The sequence below is a fragment of the Rhincodon typus genome, chromosome 13, assembly GCF_021869965.1.
Source record: "Rhincodon typus isolate 14 chromosome 13, sRhiTyp1.1, whole genome shotgun sequence".
Classification (NCBI taxonomy): domain Eukaryota; kingdom Metazoa; phylum Chordata; class Chondrichthyes; order Orectolobiformes; family Rhincodontidae; genus Rhincodon; species Rhincodon typus.
In genome coordinates, this window is record NC_063344.1 from 72,991,820 (window position 1) to 73,010,475 (window position 18,656).

The 18,656-nt window shown below is 42.9% G+C and overlaps 1 protein-coding gene across 2 annotated transcripts; it reads right to left on the minus strand.

Annotated features, from left to right (window-relative positions):
* Positions 1-7,265: 7,265 nt before the first annotated feature.
* LOC109922388 (gastrula zinc finger protein XlCGF8.2DB-like) lies at positions 7,266-17,925 on the minus strand. 2 transcript variants are annotated; one of them, XM_048604366.1, is made up of 2 exons: positions 17,695-17,925; positions 7,266-9,302 (listed from the first exon to the last, which is right to left on the minus strand). In XM_048604366.1, exon 2 carries the CDS (start codon positions 9,190-9,192, stop codon positions 8,098-8,100), a length of 1,095 nt encoding a protein of 364 aa, XP_048460323.1. In that variant the 5' UTR covers positions 9,193-9,302; positions 17,695-17,925; the 3' UTR covers positions 7,266-8,097. The 2 variants fall into 2 exon arrangements, with proteins under 2 accessions (XP_048460323.1, XP_048460324.1); XM_048604367.1 differs by lacking the exon at positions 17,695-17,925 and adding an exon at positions 17,010-17,122.
* Between the last annotated feature and the right edge of the window lie 731 nt (positions 17,926-18,656).

The window sequence follows — 18,656 nt, forward strand, 5'->3', positions numbered from 1 at the left end:
AGCACTAACCACTCCATCCACTCCTCCCAAGAATTCCTCAACATCATCAAGGATATCAGAATAGAAGAGGACGAGATAATGATAACCTTTGACGTAACAGCACTATTTACATCCATAAACATCGACCTAGCTAAAGAGACAATTGCCACACTGCTGGACGAATCAGGAAGGCAAACAACCCATGACACCAACAGCATCAACAAGGACAGTGCCCTGAAAATGCTGGATCTGTGCCTCGCAACCCACTTCACCTTCAACGGCTGTATATTCAAACAAATCAACTAATGGGATCCCTAATATCAGGACTGATAGCAGAAGCAGAAATGCAAAGGTTAGAATGGACAGTGCTCCCTACTATACCACCCAAAGTCTGGGTCCGCTATGTAGATGACACCTTCCTGATTATCAAACGCACAAAACTAGAAGAAACCCAGTGACACATAAACAACATCCTCACCAGAATAAAATTCACAAAAGAAGAAGGGAACAATAACTAACTACCCTTCTTATATGTAATGGTGGAATGTAAGAACAACAGGGAACTCCAGACCAGAGTATACAGAAAGACCACCCATATGGACTAGATACTTAATTACACCAGCAACCACCCCAACACCCATAAACAGAGCTGCATCAGGACATTATTCAAATGAGCCACACCACACTGCAGCAACCTGGAATTGTGCAAAGGAGAACAGGAGCACTTATATGGAGTTTTTAAAAGGAATGGATACCCAAAAAGCACAATCCGCTGTTACATTAGCGACAGATGACAACAAGAAGTCACACCATGGCCAGACACACTATTCACCCTGCTGTACATCAGAGACATATCAAAGATGACCATAAGACTACTCAGACCTCTAGGTATCAGGGTAGCCCACAAACTAACAACCCTACGACAGCTACTGACGAATGTAAAGGATCCCATATCCACAACCAATAAAACAAACATACTATACAAAATACCAGGCAAGGACTGTGAGGAACATTACATAGGCCAAACCGAAAGAAAACAGAAAATAAAGATACACGAACACTAACTGTTCTCACTGGTCTCAATACACATGGACAAAGAAGGACACGGGTCCGATTGGGCCAACACGCCCATAATAGCACAAGCCAAACAGAGACATGCCAGGGAATTCCTGGAGGCCTGGCATTCCAACTGGAACTGAATCAACAAACACATTGAACTAGACCCGACATACAAACCACTGAGAAACAGAACCGGAAGTAATGCCAACCCCAGCAAACCGAGGCATATAAATAACAAGTGGGACAGAACACCAACGCTTCACCGGAGGCGCACTGATGATGTTACCTGCAATCAAATGCACCGGCTTGGTAAGCAAGTCTACGACTTCAGACATTGGACAAATTTGGTTTGTTTTTCACGTGAATGTCAAGGCTGAGTGGTGACCTGATAGAAGTTTACAAAATTATGAGACATATGGATAGAACAGATATTTGGAGTCTTTTTCCCAGGGTAGAACTGTTAATTATTAGGGGACATAGGGAACAAACCGCAGCCAGGGAAGGTGATGGAGACAGACACAGTAGCAATGTTTAAGAAGAATCTTGACAGATATATGAATAGGCTGGAGATAGAGGGATATGGACCTTGTAGATGCAAAAGATTTTTAGTTTAGAAAGTCATCAAGAGTCAGCGCAGTCTTGGCGGGCTGTAGGGCCTGTTTGGTGCTATACTGTTGTTTGCTTCTTTGTTTCATTTACGAAGTCAAAAAGTGGCTAGGCAGCCTTCAAACTTAGCCATCGGCTATGTATCAAACAAAGAAACAAAATAGTTGCTGTACTGGAAACTGGAATGACAGGAACTTGGGCCATACATGAACAATGGTTTACATCCTTGTATGCACTTCTGTGTAGGTATGAAGTGAATATTTTCTCCCTGCAAGAAACCAGATTAACCAAAACAATCAATAGTGTAAAAAATAATAGGTTACAAACAACCATTTCACATGGTTAAACTTAACTTTACAGCTAGAAACTCATTTAATGAGGGGGAGTTACCAGCATTTGACTTTATTACATGTTATCTAATGTAGAATAGTAAAAGAGCAAAGTCAATGTGAAGTGCAACTAAAAGAAGTTGTGATGACAATAGTGTGCCTTTAAGAGAGGAGTGCTGTCTAGTTTTCCTAGCAGAGCAGTGTAGTCATAGTGGTGTTGAAATGTCTTCGTCTGATAGGAAGTTGGTAAATAGCTTTGAGTAAAGAATCATGAGTGGGTGGGATCAGGCTCACACAGACCCAAAAGGACTTTAGTTTTGCTTTCAGTTAGCTGGTGATCTTTGCTGGCTGCTGGAACTGAAAGCTTGAGTTCTCTGCGCTAGAGTGAAGTCTTAGACAGAGTGGCTATTTCCCACTTGGTGACACTTTTTGTTCTGCCTTTGTTGCCCTGGGACCTCCTCCAGATGCCCTCCTGCAGGGAGTTGGGGCCCTGTGCATCTCCATCTCAAGTTGTAAAAGGCAGCTGCTAGACACAGAGGCTGGGTTTGTTTGACTTTTCATACCAGGTAAGAGGGAAACTGCTCCCAAAATTGTTAGTTTTGTCACAGATTCATAGTATTAGGTCTAACTATGTATAACTTTATAAGTAACTTTATATTCAAGCTGATACTACAAATATTATAACAATTGGTAGAAATTAACATCCTTATTAAACTTTTGTACTAAGGTCAGCAATGGATATGTATTGCATGACCAAATTTGAAAAGTCATTAGTAATGAGCAAGGATACGACACAGCTGGCAAATGATTAGGAAGGGACATAACAATCCGTGTTGAAATGTTAGTTAATGGGGTCCATTATAAGGTCTCAAGGCCTGATGATAACGATGTCTGGTAAATATCATGAGATCATGGAGAACTTAAGGTTAATCATGAAGTTGTCCATCATTAATCGTGTATTCACAGGATTGGATGTGTGGGTCAGAGATGTTGCAAGCACGGATGTCAATGTTGCATTCAACCATTGTAATGCAGTATGTATAAATATCCTGTACTTTATTGGGAAAGGTAAGACTGTTTCTGACCTCCAATTTGAGCTGTTATTAAGAGGGAAACTGGGCCCCACGTGAAAGCCAGACTTGGAGAGGTCTCTAGCCTCACCCATTCTTGTCGTAAAACAGCTCTGAATAAAGGTCACTTGAACTGCTGAACACAGAACTGGAGACTCCTCTTAGACCACTCTCTCCAACATTTGCCTTTATTAGCTGAAATGTAAAAGATGTTACAATGGAACTGTGTAAAACATTGGTTGTACCATAACTGGAGTCATAGAATCATACAGATTCAGAAGCAGACCCCTCAGTCCAACTCATCTATGCCAGATATCCTAAATCAATTTAATCCCATTTGGTCCATATCCCTTTAAACCCTTCCTATTCATATACCCATCCAAATGCCTTTGAAATATTGTTATTGTACCAGTCTCCACCATTTCCTCTGGTAGCTCATTCCATATGCAAACCACTCTCTGTGTGGAAAAAGTTGCCCTTTAGGTCTGTTGGAAATCCTTCCCCACTACTTTAAACCTATGTCCTCTAGTTTTGAACACCCATACCCTGGGAAAAAGACCTTGGTTATCTTGCCCTTCATTCTATAAATGTCTATGAGGTCACCCCTCAGCCTCTGATGCTCCAGGGAAAATAGCCCTGACCTATTCAGTGTCTCCCTGTAGCTCAAACCCTCCAACGCTGTTAACAGTTCTGGTCACATTATTGAAAGGTTGTGATTGCACTCAAGGAGATTCACCAGGATGTTGCCTTGGTAAGACTGTCTGAGCTGAGAAAAGATTGGAAAGTCTAGGTTATTTTTCTTGGAGTAGCAAAGGTTGAGAAGGGCCGTGATGGAGGTATGTAAGATTATGAGGGCCAGAGATAAGAGGGATGAAAAAATATGTTTTCCATTCAAAGATGTGTCAATAACCAGGGGCCATAGGGATACAGGAAAACAGAAGAGTTGAGTAGTATTATTTTTTGGAAGGTGGAGGAAGTCTGTAACTGAATGGGGAACTGATTCAGAAAGTCTTCAAACACAGGCGACACGGTGGCTCAGTGGTTAGCACTGCTGCCTCACAGCACCAGGTGACTGTCTGTGTGGAGTCACATTCTCCACGTCTGCATGGGTTTCCTCCCAGTCAAAAGATGTGCAGGTTAGGTGGATTGGCTATGCTAAATGCAAGTTGGAGGGATTATCCATGGGAAATGCATGGTTACCAGGATAGAGCAGGGGGGTGAGTCTGGGTGGGACGCACTTCGGATATTTGGTGTGGACTTGTTGGGGTTGAACGACCTGTTTTCACACTGTAAGGATTCTATGAAAAAATGATGGACTGAAAGGTCTCCTTTGAGTCATAGGCAGTTCTAAGTGGTTTTCTCAAAGCCACCCATGAACAACATACGTGGATGTGCACATTTCTTACCCTTGGAATGGGTGGCAGAATTTAATATAACCAAGTAGCAAAGCCTTTCATTCTTAAAAAGGAAGTTTTATTTCACGCTCCAAATCTAAAGGTTACTTACTAAAAAACAAACCACATACACCACCCCCTACAGATAATTACAAATGAAAATAAGAACAATACTTGAAGTCTGTCTGTATTGTTTGATACAGGGCTGGTAATTGAAGGTTGAGATGCTGCATTTCAAAGTCAATGAATGGAAATTTGAGGATTGTCTCAGTTGCCAAAATGGCTTCCACTATTGAATTACTGAAGTTTGGTTTCATGGGTAAGTTTAGCATTTGCAACACAACCAGGAGAAAGGGAGGTCCCTTGATTTTGCTTTTGTGGCAGTGAAGGTGTGGCCCTTGGCAGCCTGGTTAACTACAGCAAGTCCAGTTGTTGTGTCTTGTTTGCCTTCTTTCTCTCTGATACAGACTACTCCTCTGAGGCAGTATCAGTATGTCTCTCACATGGTGTATGTCTCATCATGTTTCAAAATGATTTTGAGTCCAGGTAACTTTACTTGTCTTTTAAATACCTTTGGCAGATGAATCAAGATGATAGCTGTCTCAAAATGCCAAACATGCTCCCAAATAAAGTGGTATACCTCTTGCAATTTCAAATTCTTCCATCACCTGCACTGTTCAAGGAGGGCAAGCTTTTTCACATCTTAAAGTTCATACAGTGAAGACCTTTGCACTTGAATGAAAACAATTAAGACAATGAATTTCTATTCACCCTTGCAGAAATGCTCACCGAATTTCTAATGTCATCACATCTGGTAATATTTCTTCATAATCCACTTGGAATCTTTCTGAAAGCTTTACAAATATTGAAGTTGTAAAAAGTCAGATGACCCTTAGAAGCCCATCCACCGGTGTCCTATTTTAAGAGAATATTTGCTAAATCTGTTTCATCCTAACTGCACACAGCATGCCGTAATAATAAACACCACAGTAATTATCAGACTAAACTTTTTTTAAAATCATTCATGTGATGAATACGGGTTACCAGTATTTATTGCCCATCCCTAATTGCCCTAAGGGCAGTTAAGAGTCAACCATGTTGCTGTGGATCTGGAATCACATGTAGGACAGACCAGGTAAGGATGGCAGTTTCCTTCCCTCAAGGGCATTAGTGAACCAGACGGGTTTTACCATCAATGTGGCATTTCATAAATTTTTACTTCAGAAATAAAACCAGTCTGACTCCAAACCAAAACACAAACCGATTCTAAACAAGGCCTCACACATAACATGCATTGTCCGACCTGAAATTTCACCTCTTCTCTATACTGATAAAACCTTTAGCTCTCTCAGGACAGTGACTTGAAAGAAATTTGGGGATTTACATATACATATTAGTCAATTAAAACCTTCTAATTGATGAAAGATTTAACAGCATCTTAGGCTTGTATAATATATCCTCATCAGTGGTGTGACCCTCTGCTCTTTTATTTATAAATAAAGTAAGTGTCTGTGTCTGATACTACCTCTTTCAATAAAACCTGAGGGAGGAGTGAGGCTTTGAAAGCTTGTGTTTTCAACCTGTCGGACCATAACCAGGTGTCGTGTGATTTCTGACCTTGTCCACCCCAGTTCAACTCCGGCACCTCCACATCGTTAGACTCTTAATTCCAGATTTTTATTGAATTCAAATTCCACCATCTGCCATGGCAGGATTCAAACCCATGTCCCCAGAGCATTACCTGGAATAATACTCCAGCAATAAACCTGTCGGACCATAACCAGGTGTTGTGTGATTTCTGACCTTGTCCACCCCAGTCCAACTGAAACTGTGGGTGGCACGGTGACTCAGTGGTTAGCACTGCAGCCTCACAGCGCCAGGGACCCAGGTTCGATTCCAGCCTCGGGTGACTGTCTGTGTGGAGTTTGCACGTTCTCCCCGTGTCTACGTGGGTTTCCTCCGGGTGCTCCTGTTTCCCCCCACAGTCCAAAGATGTGCAGGCTAGGTGGATTGACCATGCTAAATTGCCTGTAGTGTTCAGGGGGATGGGTCTGGGTGGGATGCTCCAAGGGTCAGTGTGGACTTGTTGGACTGAAGGGCCTGTTTCCACAGTGTAGGGGTTCTATGATAATACCTCTAGACCATTGCCTCCTCACTTGCTGCTACACTTTATCAGGGACAGCTTAACATTAATCTCTGGTTTGACAGCATATTTCCAGCAGTGACCATTATTCTTCCTGACTCTAAACACAGATAGTTCCATATCCAGGAGCTCTGAACCATGGAGAAAAAGAGCAGCTGGAGTACATTTCTTACACACCTTATGATAAACTCACATATGGACCTTGTTGCTCCTTCTCACCTCACTTCATGACAATGTGTTTTTTGTCCCTCAGTGTGACCCTAAGGAATACATCCAGGCTGAAGTTTAGTTTCTGCAGTATGATCCCACATCCGGTCCCGCACTCCCCACCCACCATCACCCTTCAGCTGTTTTTAAGCACTGGTCTAGATTTTTGTCATCTATAGCTAGTGTTTAAATCAAAGATTAGACATTTATCCACAATGTTCAACTTTGGCTCAGTCACTGAAAGTTTTAACCTCAACAAAAACTGTCAGAATGAAAATGGTTCAGTCATGAATGTGATGAACAGTATCAAAACCACCAACTGTAACCCACACAGTTGTTTGTTAACTCTGGTGTGCCAGAAGCTGAGATGACTGAGTGAAACTCTGGAACAGGTTAAATGTCTCTTACCTGTATGAATATGTTTGTGTCAGCAGATCCATTTTACTGCTAAGTTTCAGTTCACCGAACTCTGGAAACATTTTCTTATCAGTGTGAGCAAGTTTAATGGAGGTTCAAACACATATTACACATGATTGGCCCTTCTGTGTGCTAGTAGATACAAAGTTCACATGATCCACTGAACCTAGTACTCAGTGAGAGCAGCTGAACAGTCTATTGTCAGTATATTATATGTTGATAGCAAATCAACTTTACAGAATTTTTATAACACATTCCACAATCCAACTATTTTAAAAGGTCTTCCATCAGTCTGAATCACTACCATAACAAAAGATTGGGTGTATTCACATTTATGGAGGACAGAATAATCTCTCTCTGGTGTGAACTCACTAGTGTTGCAGCAGAATGGACAATTGCCTGAACCTCATTCCCCAGTGAGAACAAATGAATGGAGTGCATCCAAAGTGAGTGCACTAGTGCACCATCAGTGATTATAATTTTTTAAAGTCCCTATTGTCACAGTCAATTAAACCCTTTCCCTTCAGGTTGTTGTGTATGTAGGCTGGATGAAGAAAGATGTAAGTTTAGAGGCAGTTTTGGCTCAGTGGCTAAATGAATGAGGGGGAATGGTACAGGCAGCTGATGAAATTGCCTCAATCTTAATGATAAAGAGTTCATGAACTCCTCACACTTATTCTTGCAGGTGAAGATGGAGCAGGCAGGGGAGAGAGAGAGAGAAATGTATCATAGAGGTACAAAAAGATTCAAAACTCTGTCCAAAAGCAGATATATTTGATTTTTGTCCAGAGTTTTAATCTTTTAACTAGGATGCAGTTATTCAGCCATAACAGATACACGCCCCAATAAACATTGGTCAGTCGTGGATGTGATGAACAGCAAAATTCGATTAATTACAGGAATTCGTGAACTCGTTGGTGTCTCAGCAAGGCAGCTGAACGAGTGAATGCCTTCCCACACTGGGAGCAAGTGAATGGCCTCTCGCCAGCGTGCACTCGCTGATGTGCAATCAGCTGAGATGATCGCCTGAACTCAGTGCCACACTGAGAGCACCTGAATGATCTCTCGTCAGTGTGAACACGATGATGCCGCATTAAGTCCCTGGAACGTTGAAAGCACTTCTCACACTTTGTGCATTTAAAAGGTCTCTCGTCTGTGTGAACTCGTTGGTGACTCAGCAAATTGGATGAATCAGTGAATCCCTTCCCACACTCAGGGCAAGTGAATGGCCTTTCCCCAGTATGAACACGCTGGTGTTTCAGCAGGTTGGATGACTGAGTGAATCCTTTTCCACACGTGGAGCATGTGAATGGTCTCTCTCCAGTGTGAACCCGCTGGTGTGTCAGCAGATAGGATGACCGAGTGAATCCTTTCCTGCACTTGGAGCAGGTGAACGGTTTCTCCCCAGTATGAACTCGCTGGTGTGTCAGAAGGGTCGATGAATGAGTAAATCCCTTCCCACAATCTGAACAGGTGAATGGTCTCTCCCCACTGTGAGTTCGTTGGTGTATTAGTAGGTCAGATGACTGAATGAATCCCTTCCCACATTCTGAGCAGCTGAATGGTCTCTCCCCGGTGTGAATTCGCTGGTGTACAGTGAGATGAGATGATCGCCTGAATCCAGTCCCACAGTGAGAGCACCTGAATGGTCGGATGTCAGTGTGAACATGTTCATGCTGTATCGGTTCTTTGAAACTTTTATATAAGCTCCCACAGTGTGAACATTTAAAAGATCTCACATCACTGTGAACTCCCTGGTGATCCAGCAGACTGGATGACTGAATGAATCCGTTGCCACACTTGGAGCAGGTAAATAGCTTCTCCCTAAGATGACTGTGCCAATGAGATTGTAACTCAGATGAATGTCTGAATTCCTCCCCACAGTCCCCACGTTTCCATGGGTTCTCCCCAGTGTGACTGGATATTGACAGGTTAGCTGAAGCAATGTACAGTTTCTCCTCACTGTACATAATCTTCTTTCCTTCCATATTCAAAACGCAATAATATCAAATTGTGAAAAATTGAGCGATTGTTGGATCCTGATGTGATGATTGGTTCACTGGAACTGCAACTCCTCCCCTTGTAATAACCTATGACACTGAGTTAAAACAGAAAAATAAAGTGAGAGAGATTTCATAAAAACACAAATTTAGCTGAATGAATCTGGCAGTTTGTACAGCCAACATTAGGGGAAAGTGACCATGGATGCTGCTAGATTGCTATTAAAACCTAACTGATTCACTATGGTCTTCAAGGGACAGGAATCTGCTCTAAACTGTGAAATCAATTGGTGGGTGGTGGGGTGGGAGGGAGGAAGGGGGAAGGAAAGGAAAGAGATGAAGGGGAGGGATTTCACATACCTACAAATCAACCAGAACTTTGACTAGACCTCCTAAACCCTCAACCTCGCATCACCTAGCGGGATCAGGGTAGTTGGCATAAGCAAAACACCATCACTTCGAAGTCATACACTATTCTGACTCTTCAATTCATCCAATACTTGATGTCAGACATTTCTTCCATTTAAATATTGGAAAGACCAAAGTTATTGTCTCCAGTTTCTGAATAAATTACACTCCTTATGGACTTCATCCCTTGTCCCTGGCAACTGCCTTGAATTGAACCAGACTATTCACAATCATCATGAAATATTTCACCCCAAGATGACTTTCCAACCACATATCCCACCATTGCAAAGACCAATAATCTCCATCTCAATAACACCACCTGATTGGGCCCAAGTCTCTCAGATCATCCATGGCAAAAAGTTTCACCCATTCATTCCTTTCCTTGACTGCTGTACTCGCAGTCAGCCTCTCATATTCAACACCCCACAGTCAGCCATTTTGTGTAGTATATCTATTTATTCACACTGCTCTTGTTCACACATCACCTCTGTGCTCATTAATTTACAAAGATTCTGTATTTAGTAGCACACAATTTATAAATTCTCAAGGAAATATTCAATGAATGGCAGGACACGAGGAAACTCAGAAGAACTAAGGGATCTTGGAGTACTTGTCCACAGATTTCTGAAAGCTGCATGTTAACAAGGTAGCTAAGACGACATACGGGATGCATGCCTTTATCAGTTGTGGCATAGATTATAAGAGCAGAGATATTAAGTTGGAGCTGTACAGGACTTTGGTTCAGCAACTGCTGGAGTGCTGTGTGCAGTTTTGGTTGCAAGATGGTGCGAAAGATGTGATTGCACGGGAGAGGACGCAGAGGAGATTCACCAGAATGCTGCCTGGGATACAGCATCTTACCAAGGAGAGAAGCTGGATAAACTTAGGTTGTTTGCTTTTCAGCAGAGAAGGTTGAGGGGGTCCTGATAGATAAGTACAAACTTCTGAGGAGTATGGACATGCTGAACAGAAAATAGCTGTTCCTCTTAGTTGAAGGGCAATAACAATGGATCCCATATTTAAAGTGAAAGGCAGGAGGTTTAGAGGGGTGATGAGGAAAAAATATTTTCACCCAGAGGGTGGTGGGGGACTAGACGGTCGTTGAGGCAGGTAACCTCTCAAACTTGTAGAAGGTACACAGATGACCACTTTAAGTGTCATAACATTTAGATTTAGTATATTTTTGGCAGTACAGACTCAATGACCTGAAGGGCCTCTTCTGTACTGTATGATTCTATGATTCATCCTAGAGTTCCTCCACTGTTGTGATCATCTCTATTTCCGTGTTATCCTGAAGTCACTAAATTTTCAGGATTTCTGCAAATCATCTAAGTCTGGTCTTCAGCATTCTTGATTTTAATCATTCCACCATTGGTGGCTGTGCTTTCAGTTGGCGACTGTTGGTATTTAAAGTTGAAAAGGCACCAGGACCAAATGAGTTGCATCCAAAGATTTTGAAGGAAGTGAGAGTGGAAATTACAGGGGCATTTGCCACAGTCTTTCAGTCTTCCCTAGATTCGAGGAAGGTATCAAACTTGCAGACATCAAGGCCCAGCATTTACAGATGAGTAAGTTTACCTTCAGTAAGAGGGAAGATTCTGGAGACAATTATTCAATTAGATTTGTACTTACATGGAAAAAGGTGGTTAATTACAAAGAGTCATAATTGATTTCTAAAGGGGAAAATTAAGTTTAACCAACTTGCTGGCCTTTTTTTTTTTGGAGGGTTGAATGGCCTGATGTCACATAACAGATTTGTGACTAAAGTTATAAGTTATGGAATAAAAGTCAGTAGCATCATGGATACAAATTTAGCTGAGCAACTAGGAAGCAGAGAGTAATGGTCAATGGATTTTTTTTTTAGGGCTGGAGTAAGATTTTCAGTGGAGCTCACAAGCAGTTGGTTTTGGGACCCATGCTTTTATTGATATATTAATGGCCTAGATCTAGGTGTGCAGGGAACATTTCAAAGTCTGCAGATGACACAAAATTTGGAAGAATTGTAAACTGTGAGAAGGACAGTTTTGAACATCAAAAGCACATTGACAAGTTTGTGGTGTGGGCAGATAGGTTGCAGATAAGGTTCAATGTAGAGAAGTGTGAAGTGACTTATTTTCGTGGGAAGAATGCTGAAAGACAACACAAAACAGGGTGCACAGTCTAGGGGGTTGGGGCCTAGTGTGGAGGTGCAAAGGGACGTAAGTGCACTGATCACGGAGCGTGGCAGGAAAGGGAGACAGAGCAGTAAGTAAAGCATACAAAATTCTTAGTGTTATTAATAGGGGCATAGAGTTCAAGAGCAAGTAGGTGACGGTGAACTTGTACGAGACCTGTTGGATGCGGCAATGTATAATAGGGGACAAAGAAATGGCTGTGGAACTGAATACATACTTTGGTCTGTCTTCACAAAAAAAGGACACAAATCAGATACCAGAATTGTTTGGAGGATGCAGGATTAAGTAAGAAGGAAGAACTGAGTGAGACCAACGTTAGTAAAGAAATGGTGCTGGGAAAATTGTTGGGATTGAAGGCCGGTAAACCTCCAGGGCCTGATAATCTACATCCCAAAGTACTTCAGGAAATAGCTCTAGAAATAGTGGATACATTGGTGGTCGTCTTCCAGTATTCTATAGACTCTGGAACAGTCCCTGCAGATTGAAGAGTGGCTAATGGCACTACAATATTAAAAAGGAAGGTAGAGAGAAAACAGGGAATTATAGACCAGTCAGCCTAACATTGGTAATGGGGAAAATTCTCAAATCCATTGTTAAGGATTTTAGAGCAGAGCATTTAGAAAGCTGTGGCAGGATCAGACAGAGTCAGCATGGATTTATGAAGGTGAAATGATCCTTGTCAAGTCTGTTGGAATTCTATGAAGATATAACTAGTCGAGTTGAAAAGGGGGTGCCAGTTGATGTCGTATATTTGGTCTTTCAGAAAGTGTTTGATAAAATCCAACATTAGAGATTAATGTGCAAAATTAAAGCGCGTGGCATTGGGGGGGTGGGGGAAGTGTACTGAGATGGATAGGAAACTGGTTGGTAGAGAGGAAAGAAAGAGTAGGAAATTAATGGGTCCTTTTCAAATTAGAAGGCAGTAAACTAATGGGGTGCCACAGGGATCAGTGCTGGGACCCCAGCTATTCACAATATATTTTAATTATTTGGATGGGGGAACAAAATGTAACATCTCCAAGTTTGCAGATGATATCAAGTTGGGTGGGAGGGTGAACTGTGACAAGGATGCAGAGATCATCAGCATGATCTCGACAGGTTGCGTGGCTGGGCAAATCAATGGCAGATGCAGTATAATTTGGATAAATGTGAGGTTATTCACTTTGGAAGTAAAAACAAGAAAGCAGATGACTACCTGAATGGCTGTAAATTGGGAGAGGGGAGTGTGCAGTGGGACCTGGATGTCCTTGTGCACCAGTCGCTGAAGGTAAGCATGCAGGTGCAGCAGGTGGTAAAGAAGGCAAATGGTATGTTGGCCTTCGTAGCGAGAGGTTTTGAGTACAGGAACAGGGATGTGTTATTGCAGTTTTACAGGGCCTTGGTGAGACCATATCTAGAATATTGTGTGCAGTTTTGGTAGCCTTTTCTGAGGAAGGATGCTCTTGCTCTCGAGGGAGTGCAGCAAAGGTTTACCAGGCTGATTCCAGGGATGGCGGGTCTGATGTACGAGGAGAGATTGATGAGGTTGGGATTGTTTTCACCAGAGTTCAGACGAATGAGGTGGGGGGATCTCATAGAAACTTATAAAATTCTAATAGGACTGGACAGGGTAGATGCAGGGAGGATGTTCCCGATGCTGGGTGTGTCCAGACCAGGGGTCACAGTATGAGGATTCAGGGTAGACAATGTAGGATGTAGATGAGGAGACATTTCTTCACCCAAACAGCCAGTGGAATTAATTACCACAGGAAGTAGTTGATGCCAAAACATTGAACGTATTCAAGAGGTGACTGGATATAGCACTTGGGGTGAATGGGATCAAAAATTATTGGGAGAAAGCAGGACTAGGTTATTGAGTTGGATGATCAGCCAGGATCAAGAAGAATGGCAGTGCAGGTTAGAAGGGCCGAATGGCCTCCTCCTGCTCCTATCTTTTATGCTTCTAAGATAAGGAAAAAGAATAAAAAAAAAATGAAGGATTTCAGGCATACCAGCAGTGAAAACTCCAGAGATCAACCTTCGTCAAAGTTGAGGACCCTATGCTTAGAAACATGGAGATTACACCGAGTACTTGGGGAATGTCTTTGCCTGCCTGAGCTCCTATTTTTCGGTATTAGCCTTTAAATTCTTTGACCATTCAGGGAATATCAGAGAAACCAAATCATTAGAATCCCTACAGGCCATTCAGCCCATCGAGTCCACATCGAACCTCCAAAGAGCATCCCACCCAGACACACCCCCTACCCTAACTCTGCATTTCCCTCCCTTGACATAATGGGCAATTTATCATGGCCAATCCACCCGAGTTGCATATCTTTGGACTGTGGGAAGAAACTGGAGCACCTGGAAAAAACCAACGCAGAGACAGGGAGAATGTGCAAACTCCACATTGACTGTTGCCCATGGCTAGAATCGAACCCGGGTCCCTGGTGCTGTGAGGAGCAGTGCTAACCATTGAGCCAAATGGGTGTGCACGTAGATTTTAGTCTTGTATGAATCGCATGCCTGCTATTAACCCTTTCTTAAACAAATGGTGTGAATTGTGTATCTGTTTTAACTAAACTAAAGTTAGTTGTTCGTTGATACAGAACTGACTCTTTTCCTCCGTGCTGAGCTAATAGTTGTTGTCAAGGGCGATAACCAGGCAAATGAAAGAAGGAAGCACATGTCAGTTACAGTGCATTTAAAACAGGGGCGATGCTTCAAAAGTATAGTGTAAGAAGTTGCTTAAAAAGGCAATCTGGAGGGCAAAGACGGACCACAAACTTTCTTTTATAGATGGGATTAAGAAAATCCCAATGTTACCAGCAAGAAGACTGCCAAGAGTAGAATCTTATTAGAAGCTGAAGAGTCAACCTGTGTATGGTGCTGGAAGACAAGGGCGGGGTTTTAAAACAAATACTTCTCATCCATATTCACAAAGGAGAAAGATGTTGTAGTTGGGACGGTGAGTTTCCAGGACATGTTAAGATGAATAAGGAGAAGGTATTAGATGCTTCAGCAGGCATACAGGGCATATCCCCAGGACCTGATGAGATATATGCCAGGCTGCTATGAGGCAAGGGTGGAGATTGCGGGGGCCCTGGCAGAGATATTTGACATTTTGCTGGCCACAGGTGAAGTGCCAGTTGATTGGAGGATAGCTAATGTGGCTCCTTTGTCCAAGAAGGGCAGCAGGGATATGCCATTAATTATAGACCAGTCATTCTAACATGAGTGTTAGGGAGATTATTGGAAACAATTCTGAAGTACAGAATGAATCAATACTTGGAAAGGCAGGTATTGATCAAGGAGAATCATCATTCATGGGATGTGGGCATCACTGGCTAGGCCAGCATTGCCCATCCCTAATTGCCTAGAGAACAGTTAAGAGTCAACCACACTGCTGTGGGTCTGGACTCACATATAGGCCAGCAGTATTCTTCCCTAAAGGACATTAGTGAACCAGATGGGATTTTCCTGACAATTGGCAATGGACTCATGGCCGTCATTAGACTCCTAATTCCTGATTTTTATTGAATTTGAACCCTATCATTTGCCATGGCAGGATTAAAACCTGGGTCTCCCAGAACACTGACAACAGTGTGGAGCTGGAGGAGCACAGCGGGCCAGGCAGCATCAGAGAAGCAGGAAACCTAACATTTCCGGTCAGGACCCTTCTTCAGAAAAAGGGGAGGGGGAAGGGAGCTCTGAAATAAATAGAGGGGTGGAGCTGGAGAAGGTAGGTGGGATGGTGATAGGTGAGTGCAGGTAGGCAGTGGTGGGGATTGGTCAGTGAGGTGGGAGAGAAGACGGATAGGTTGTGTCAGGTCAAGGGGGTGGGGATGAGGACCTTCCCCAGAAGATTACCTGGGTCTCTGGATCAACAGTCCAGTGATAATATCACTATGTCATCACCTCCCCTGTTCAAGGGAAATTTTGTCTGACTAACTTAATTGTGCCTTTTTGATTGTATATTTTAATGAGCATAGTGCAGTTGATGAGATAGATGTCAGTATGGCCTTTGACAAGGTCCAACATGGAAGACTGATCCAAAAGGTAAGAATCCATGGGGATCCAAGGCAAGTTGGCAAACTGGATCCAAAATTGGCTTACAAACTGGAGGCAAAGGGTGACTGTGTAGGGTTGTTTTTGTAATTGGAAGCCTGTGGCCAGTAGTTTACCACAGGGGACCAACTTAGATGTGAACTCAAAAATTTGCAGATGACATAAAAATTGGGGGTGTTGTTGAAAGTGAAGAGAATGGTCTGAGGATATAGTCTGATATTGATCAGCTGATAAAATTGGGCAGAGCAATGACAGGTGGAATCCTGTTAAGTGTGAGGTGATGCAGTTTGTGAAATCTAATAAGGAAGGATATGCACAATGAATAATAGCTCCTAAGGGAGTACTGAGGAACAAAGGGACCTTGGTATACAAGTCCATACATCTGTTCAGCACAGATGGGGTAGTGAACTTGGTGTAGTATACATAAGCAAGGAAGTCTTGTAAAAGCTTTAGAATACGTTGGTTAGGCCACAGATGGAACATTGTGTATAGTGGCTACAGTATTGGAACGATGTGATTGCACTAGACAGGGTGCCGCTGAGATTCACCACGATGTTTCCTGAGATGAAAAGTCTCAAGAGTTCGGATACATGGCTTGTTTTCCTTGGAGCAGAGCACGCTGAGGGGGAAATCAGATTGAAGTCTACAAAATTGAGAGGCTAAGACAGAACAGATTATGAGAATATATGCCCCATGGTAGACATGTCTAAGACCAGAAGGCATAAATTTAAGGCTAGGACTGAGTGGCTTTAAGGTGATCTAAGGAAACCTTTTTCACTCAGAGGGTGGCAGATATATAAAACATGGTGCCTGAGACAGTGGTGGAGGCAAATAGTCTCATGATATTGAAGCAACTGGACGAGTACCTAAAATGCCAGGGCACACTTGGCTATGAACCAAGTGCAGGTAAATGGGATTAGTGTAATATTGACTTTTTTGGTTGGCATAGACAGTGGGCTGAAGGGCTCGTTTCTAGGCTGTATGAATCCCTCTATGACTTAAGCCTCATTGCAGTCCATAAATTTGATTTGAGGGTGACTCAGAATGGTGACTTTCTGCTATTGTTCTTCCTGTGACTGTACAGACTCCCAGCTGTCTGAACACATGGAGCAGGATGTCCCATCAGAAAGTGCCACAGAAATGCAGGGTTTGCTTCCTTTACTTACAGATACTTACTTACTAAATCTTTCATCGCCATGTCGCAACAATCAGAAACTGGAATTCAAAGTGTGAAACAACTTAAATGGACAATTTGTTCCATTCTGTCATGACAAAATTCTCAAGGTATCCTCCCCTACAAAGATGGCAAAACCGCACATGCGCCCCGTTACACAAAGCCCCCCTACTAAGCCAGCAATTGCACATGCGCCCCGAACTCGACCCCATATACATTCCACCGAGGAAACCCGGAAGTGAGGCAATCCATCTCAACAGACCCCAGACCTTAAAAACCAGGCGGGAAAACACACCGACGCTTCATCGGAGGCTGCGCTGAGGATGTTACCAAGCATGGTAACGAAACGCTTGCAAAACAACAAACCAGCTCGGCGAGGCAACCAACCTCAAAGCTCCCTACTAAGGTGGCAAAACTGCACCTGCGCCCCGTGACACAAAGACCCTACTAAGATAGCAACTGGACATGCGCTCCGTTACACAAAACACCCTACAAAGATGGCGGCCCCGGCTGAGTCCTGAGGTTCAGCGCATGGCGGGGTTAACTAGGAAGAAAGTCTAGAGTTATCCTGCTACAAATAAGGACTGGTAGGTTTCCATTCTGAGTTTGAGAGTGATCTAAGATGTTTACAAAGCGTCTTAGTCCCCTCGCAGAATTAGTCATTCCCGACAATCCGCCTGCACTCACCGTTTGTTCATCCGAGGAAAAGCCAGCTTCCCTTCCGGAGCTCCTTCAGTGCACGGACAATCACCGCGCGTGCGCACTGTTCTCCTGTGGTCTGTCTCGGAGATGTGCAGCCTGTGGATTGTTCAGTAAAAACCTTCCAATTTCATACTCCACTTATTGTACCGCCACTAACTTCTCCGTTACCGATTGGTGACTGGGCCATACGAGACTCCTCTTTCCCAAAATAGTTCTCGGTTAACAAGTCTTCTGGTTGCCCTTGATAGCTGCTTTTCGTTGCCCTGATTGGCCAACAGCTACTGATTGCATGATCTAGAATTATAAGGGCATATTCATTTTGAATCCTGCATGCTGCACGCAGCAGGATGAAGCATTTTACAAACTGCGAAATTAGCTCAGGAGAATATTGCTCTGAAGGCGACTTTAAATCGCAAAATTGTTACAGCACAAAGTGGCTATTTGGGCCATTGTGATTGCACCTGCTCTGGAAATGAACATCTCACCTTCTATTATCCCCCTGGTTTCTCCCCATAACCTTGCCACGTTGTTCCTTTTCAGATAACCAGCGAATTTTCTTTTCAATGTCTTGAATTTGCCTCCACCTTAAGCTCAGGCTGTACCTTATAATTCACTCCATGAAAACGGTTTTCACTTACCGTTTTTGCTTCTCTTGCTAATTTACTTAAATCTTTGTGTTTTCTCTGCCCAGGCCTCTCGTGGTTGTGAACATAATTTCATTCAGCCTTCCTTTCTCTTAAGGAGTACACTCCTAGTTTTTCCAATCTATCTTCATAACTGAACTGCATCAGCCCTACAACCGTTTCTGTAATCCTATTCTGCATTCTTTCCAATGATTTAACATCCCTCCTAAAGTTCTTCCCAGAAGTGGATGAAATGCTGTAGCTCAAGCCTAACTAGTGTTTTATGTAAGTTCAAAAAACCTCCTTTATTTTATACTTTGCCCC